We start from the raw sequence: 7,366 nt of genomic DNA on the forward strand, positions 1-7,366 counted from the left end.
TTTTTAAATCAATATTTTCCCCCTAAAAGTTTTCCTATAGGAATTACTTTGGGGGAGTTCTATCACTGTGTTATACAGGAGGTCAGACTAAATGATCACAGTGGTCCCTTCTGGCCTTGGAATATATGTATCTGTTCCCCAAAGTGCTACTTGAAACCAGCTCTAGTCCCTTCATTGTGATATGGATAATTTTAAAATTTGTGGTGTAATGTGCCTCGTTCTTATCTCCCCTATGATGATTTCAGTGAAACTCCATTAATTTCACTGGAGTTACTTCTTATTTATATAAGGTTCTTCTAAGTCAATGGGCCAGCTGGCCAGCTGGTAGGAATTGGTGTAGCTATACTGAAATCAATTAGCCAGACCCCTAGCTGGTGTAAACTGACATCACTTTATTGGAGTAAATAGACCAAATCCACAGCTGGTGCAAATCAGTGTCTTTCCTTTGGCTTCTGGGTTTCCTTAAAGCTACACTTATTTACATCAGCTAAGGGTCTGGCCCAATGATATGATCTATATCGACAGGTGAGGAGTAGCGGAGATTCAGAAATGAAGAACCAATCCTCTTTCACAGAGTTCATCTTGGTGGGTCTGTCCAGCTTCCCTGAACACCAGATGTTCCTCTTTGTGGTATTCATCTTCATCTACATGGCAGCCCTTACTGGAAACCTCCTCATCGTCCTCACTATTACTACTAGCAGCAGGCTCCACACCCCTATGTACATCTTGCTCATCAACTTGTCCTTGATAAACCTTTTATCCATCTCAGTGTCCATCCCCAAAATGCTGCACAACCTTCTGGAGCACAGGAAGACCATTGCCCTCTTAGGTTGCATTGCACAGATCTATCTCTTCACTTGGACTCTGGTAAGTGAAGTTCTGGTCCTTGCTGCCATGGCTTTTGACCGCTATATTGCTATCTGCCACCCTTTGCATTACACCATCATCATGAGGAAGGAGGTTTGTGTTGGGTTAATTGCTGGCATATGGATAATTGGGGTGGCCAATTCTGCAGTCCACACTGGACTTGTGCTCCAGCTTTCTTTCTTCAACTCGAACATCATCAACCATTTCTTTTGTGAATTACCACCATTTCTAAAACTCTCCTGCTCAGACACCAGCCTCAATGAAACCCTAGCTTTTCTGGCTGATGCAGTCTTTGGGATAGGGAGCTGTGTGATAACTTTAATGTCCTATTTCTTCATCCTGAGAACTATCTTAAAGATTCGCTCCACGGAAGGCAAGAAGAAAGCCTTCTCCACATGCTCCTCCCACCTCATAGTCGTCATCTTGTACTACTCCACAGCCATTTACACCTACATACACCCTTCCTCAGCCTACTCTCCAGACAGAGACAAAGTGATCACTGTCCTATATTCCGTTATAACTCCAGCACTCAACCCGATCATATACTCTCTGAGAAACAATGAGGTCAAAGAGGCCCTCAGAAAACTAATAAGTAGACTTGGGTTATTTCAAAGACAATAATATTATCTATCTATCTAGCTAGCTAGCTAGCTAGCTGTCTGTCTATGAGACAAAATGGATGAGGTAATATATTTTATTGAACCAGCTTCTGGTTGGTGAGAGAGACAAGCTTTTGGGCTACACAGAGGTCTTCTTAAGTTCTGTGTAGCTCAACAGTTTGTCTCTGTCACCAATAGAAGTTGATTCAGTAAAAGATATCACCTCAACCACTTTGTTTCTCTAATATCCTGAGACCAACCCAGCTACAACATCTATCTATCTATCTATCTATCTATCTATCTATCTATCTATCTATCTAGTATTTATGCACTGAGAAAGGGTGATTGTACTTGGAAGTTCTTGCCATTGTACTTACATTTCAAATAGAATAAAATTTATATTCCATTGTTGATGATTAGTTGGATATCTCTGTGTAGCGGGGCGGTCACCCTGCTCCGGCCCTGGAGGGGTTAAAGCAGCCCTGGAGAGGGCTACAGCTGGGAAAAGGTAGGCTGATGGGGAAAGCAGCCACAGCTGTGGCCAGCTTAATCAGGGTCCAGCTGGCCCTTATAAGAGGGCTGTGGGTCAGCAGCTTACACAGGCACACTCTCTCTAGCTTTGTAGAGAGAAGGACCTGGCTATCTGCGAAGCTGAGAAGGGTATCTAGGGTGGAGCAGTGCTGGGGAAGGGCAGAGGGAGCTGGGGAGCTCCAGCCTAGCTAAGCCCCAGGCTGCAGGCCGAGTTAAGGGCCCACAAATGGGTACTAGGGCTGCAGAGGGTCAGCCCAGAGGTAGGCAGAGGCAGCTGGTCCAACCCCCCTTGCCGATTATGAGTGGTTTACAGACTGCAGTCTGCCCCAGGGAGCAGGGACTAGATGGTGACTGGCAGTAGCCACTGAGGCAAGGTGGGTTTAGAGGGTTGGGGGTTCCCCTGGGAGGGGAGACCCAGAGCGAGGGGGTACTATGGTGGGCAGAACCCATAGGCAAAGGGCACTGGGGTCTGGACGGGACACGGGGCCAGTGGCAGATGAGACACCATCCTGCAGAGGGCGCTCCAGGCTGGAAGAGCTAATTCCCGAGACAACAGGCAGGAGGCGCCATGCTGGTGAGTCATCTTCCCGCCACACCCTGTAATACATCGGGGAACAAAGAATGCAGGTTGGGAGAGGCTCTCGTGGAAAGCAGTGACTCTGAGAAGGATATAGAGATCATCACAGGTAATTGACTCAACATGAGTTTTCAGTGTGATGTGGTGGCAAAAAGGGCTAACGTGATCCTTGGATGCATAAAAATGTGGGGAAGTGATCTTGCCTCTGAACACAGCTTTTGAGAGATCATGGTTGGAATATTGAACCCAGTTTTGGTGTCCACACTACAGGAAGAATGTGGAAATACCAGAAAAAGTTCAAAAGAGAGCCAGAAAATGGATCTAGGGGCTGGAGAACAAGTCTTATGATGAGAGACTAATGGAGCTCAATTTATCCAACTTCTCAAAGAGAAAATTGAGAGGTGAATTAATCTCAGTTTCTAGATATTTACACATTGATAAGATATCAGATAGTGGGGGCTTTCCAACCTGCCTGACAAAGTCATACCAGGATCCAAGGGCTGGAAGTGAAAGCTGGACAAATTCAACCTTGAAATAAGATGCAATTTCCTAGCTGTCAAGGTGATTAAACATTAGGACAGCTTATCAGGGGAGATGGTGGAGCCTCATTTAGATATCTTTTTGAAAGATTTTTTTTCAGTCCAGCTTCTGTGGGAAAGTCTATGGCCAGTGCATGGGGGGTTCAGACTGTTATGGTCCCATCTGGCATTGGAATCTGTGATTCTGAGTCCCCCTGTTCATCCTCTTTCTTCACAAGCCATGGACTGAACAGGAAGCTCCAAATTGCCCTCAACGCATTCATAACACGTGCAGCTTTGTGTTAAGAAAATGACTATAATTCAATCGCAGGCTTGAGGGCCTCAGCCAGTGGCCTGCAGGGATCAGGAAGGAAGTCCCCTCTCCACCCAATGCACAGTAGTTCAGAGGTGTTCTGGAATTTTGTTTGTTTATTTGCCTTACTCTGAAGAATCAGAGATTGGCCACAGCTGGAGACAGGGTGGGCCAGTGCTCTGAGGATGTACAGAGAACCATAGAACCATAGAGTTAGAAGGGACCTCAAGGCTTGTCTAGTCTAACCCCCTGCATAAATCAGGATGTGTTGTGTCTAAATCATCCAAGACAGGTGGCTATCCAGCCTCTTTTTGAAAACCTCCAGTGAACGAGCTTCCACAACCTCCATAGACAGAGAAGCCTCTTTCTAGATCATGTTTTGATCAGTTTCTCAGGCTCAAACATACCCCCAGATCTGGGGTGTGGAAGGAGTTTTTCCCCAGGTCAAACAGCCAGGGACCTTGGGTGTTTTCTCCTAGCTTTGCAGCATCAGCTGTAAATCACCAGCTGGGGTCATCTGGGCATGTCTCACCTAATCGGTTCCTTCCAATTGCATTGGGCATTGAGGGCAACTTGGTCTCTGCTGTTCTCTGCCTGTGCTGCACAGTTTAGTCTTTGTGGCCTAGGAACTCCTTTGTGCCAATGGGCAGAGGGCACCAGGGGACATAGAATTTTACAGGGATATCCTGGGTAAGTATTTGTACAATAATTCCACGCAGGGAGGCATGTAAGGTCTCTAGTGAGAGCCAGTAGCTCACTGGTCATCATAATCATTATAAAATGAATGTATGTATTATTTAAGAAGCAAAGTATCTATACTAGAAATGATGTTGTTAAAGCCTTGATGTTAAATGCAGACCATCAGGAAGTGACATACCTTGAACAGGTGCTGTTCAGGAAGGTGCAGTAAATACCTTGGCTTTACTTTTGCTCACTGTGTACTTTATGCCTCACAATGCAAGTCAATTTCCATACACAGCCACCAGATAATAAAGACCACAAAATCAACAAGAAATAACAAAATCTGCAGGAAGGGACACAGAACGGGAGAGTATCCTGTTTATTACAAAGATCAAAGAATTAGTCTGGTATACGAGGAGAATGCAAGGAGACACCTGGTATCTATCATTTAGGGGACAGGCGGATAGCATGGTTTGTCTCATGAAAAAGGGATCACAACCTGCTTGATTGAAAAGTGCTGGTCAGCAATACTTTATTGCAGATGAGAGCATCTTATTAAGTAAGTCTAAGAGTTTAGAATGCATATGATGATTTTATTTTATATGTAACAATTTGTTTTCAATGTTTCTACTTGCTATCACTTAAATCACTATGAATCGTTAAATAAACTTTTACTTGTTTTCACTATCAATATATCTCAGTGCTGCATGTTCATCAGAGTGGCTGATCTAAGGTATAACTAGGAAGCTGTAGCATATTGCTCATTTGGGAGCAATGAACCTGTGAATACTGCTAGTGCCCAATGCACCAGGGGCTGGACACTCCAGGAGGAGCATGTCTATCACTGACCTGCCGAGGGACAGCAGCATCTGTGCAGGCTGAGAGGGGAGTGGCTTGTGTCACCTGTGGCTGGTGGCATTGGGGAGTTGACCCATGGCTGGCACAGACAATCTCAGGACAGGTGGTAGCGAGGTGCCTCACTGCCCTGAGCACCCCTGAGAACTGTAAAGTTTTAATTTGACTAAATTCTCAGTAGAGGGGCACCTGGGTGAAGTTGAATGGCCTGTGATATACCAGAGGTCAGATTGGATGATTGAACTGTCCATTCTGGTCTTGAAATCTAGGAATATATGACTTCCCATCACTCTTCCTGTGTTTCAATGACTGTCATACTCATGGGAGCATTTTTAATTCCTGTGTGCCTCTCTTTCTCCTCCCACACTTTGTCTTTCTTGTATAGTTATTCTTTTGGATGTGGACTGTTTCTCGCTGTGTGTTCCTACAGTGCAGAGCACAATGGGGCCTTGAGCTTGATTTGGAACTCTAGTTGCTATAGTAATGCATAACAATGATGGATAATGTAAACATGCTGGTTAGTTTTCATTTCAGGGCACCATCAAGCTCTCAACTTTTCCCTTCTCCTAAAGTGTAAAGAGGGAGCCCTGGGTTCTGTTCCTGGATCCACCACTGACCTTGTGTGTGAAGCTGGCAAGTCACTTCCTCACTCTGTTGCCTGCCCAGAACTGGGCCCGAGATGGCAAACAGGGGGTTCGTCGCCCGGTGTGCTTGGCACCAATAAAGACACCGAGGGGAGAAAGCAAGCCAAGTTTATTTCAGAGCTCTGAAATGGCACTAGGAGACCAGCATGTCTCAAATCCAGTGCAACAAATACAAACAAATTTTACCTTTTATACTCCAAACTGTTTGCATACATCTCTTTGTCTGGCTGTTCCCCCTTCTCCCTCCCTTCCAGACAACTGTTACAATAAGCTCTACATAAGCTTGTGAGAGAACTTTCTCAGTCTTTGCGACCTTGGATTAGATGCCTGCAAACTAACTACCCCTCCTTTCCCTCGCTCCTTATCTCTATTATTTCTGCTAGTGTGAGTGAAACTGCAGCCATCTGCTAAAAAGCTGACATTACATTTCTGCTTCAGCCTACTTCAGAGCATGTAAGCAGTTAGCATAGAAGTAGGTGAGAGTTCCCAAGATGGAGTCACTGTGGTTCACAGACCCAGAGCAAAAGAGCTTCATCGGCACTTTTGGCCTTCCACTCTCCCTGGTAGCTATGCCTAGTGGACCCCAACAACTCCATGTCTCACATTCCCCTCCTACCCTTTGCTGCCTTTCTATTTAGATTGCAAGCACTTTGGTGCAGGGGCTGTCTCTTACTGTGTTTCTGTACTGTGGATACTACAAAAGAATCCTGATCTCTATGTAGGGGCTTTGGGTGCTATAATAATAATAGTAATAATAATAATTAATAAACATATTGAGATGGTCAATGTATTCATATTTAGCATTCTAATTTCACAGTAGCTGCCGCTGTCTGAATTTGTTTCTCTAATTGACCTCCACCTATTGGACTGAAGCAGAAATTAATTCAGAGAAGGTCTCTGTACTGTGTTATCTAAGTCAGGATAGATGATCCCTGTGATCATTTCTGGGTTTAAAAATCTATAAATCTATGAATTATTATCTCCTTCTATCCAGTGCCTCTTCTGTCTCATTCCTTCTCCTTTGCTGCTCTCTTGTGATCTCATAAAGAAAACACAATTTCTTTGATATCATCTGCATGCTCCATCTTTTTTTCCTCACTCTTACATTATGGCACTGTATTTGCCAGTGATAATTCCAGAACACCAGCCTCATTGGGGCACTCTGAACTTGGACTGTATCACAGTGTCCCAGGTCACCTAAGATATTTGCCTTTTTATTATTAATCCATCAGCAAGCACGGCCCACAGGCCACAATCCTGGTAACCATGAGGCCAATGGGATCTTGGCTTTGCTCTCCGGGGGGTCATGTTTGGGGCCTATTGTTTGGGATTGCAATGTCTGTCCAGGTAGCTAAAGGTTTCAGAGCACAGCAGTGTCCCAACTCTCCACAGCCAGTAAGATAGGGAAAGAGCTTTATCTTCATTCCAAAGGAAGGGGAGCTGAGACACAGATGGCTGATTCCTCAGACTCTATAACGCCACCTTCCGAGGCACTGTGGTACCTTAGGGCCTGACAGGAATTAATAATTTACTGTCACAACACCCCTAGGAGGAAGGGAGGAGCCATTATCCCTATTTCACAGATGGGGAAACTGAGGCACCAGGCGGCTTAAGTAACATGCAGTCATGCAGGTAGCCCCTGGGGCCCATTGACTTGGATGGATCTATGGCTCCTTTACAGCAGCTGGGAATCCTGCTCGTTGACTTCAGTGGTGTGATGGTTGATTGACACCAGCTAAGTAACAGTCTCATTGACTCCAATGGAGCTGTGGCTGATTTAC

At 45.1% G+C, this 7,366-nt stretch overlaps 1 protein-coding gene across 1 annotated transcript; it reads left to right on the forward strand.

Annotated features, from left to right (window-relative positions):
- Positions 1-549: 549 nt before the first annotated feature.
- LOC128846087 (olfactory receptor 13A1-like) lies at positions 550-1,488 on the forward strand. Its single transcript, XM_054045160.1, has one exon. It carries the CDS (start codon positions 550-552, stop codon positions 1,486-1,488), a length of 939 nt encoding a protein of 312 aa, XP_053901135.1.
- Positions 1,489-7,366: the final 5,878 nt, after the last annotated feature.

The sequence above is a fragment of the Malaclemys terrapin genome, chromosome 12, assembly GCF_027887155.1.
Source record: "Malaclemys terrapin pileata isolate rMalTer1 chromosome 12, rMalTer1.hap1, whole genome shotgun sequence".
Lineage (NCBI taxonomy): Eukaryota > Metazoa > Chordata > Testudines > Emydidae > Malaclemys > Malaclemys terrapin.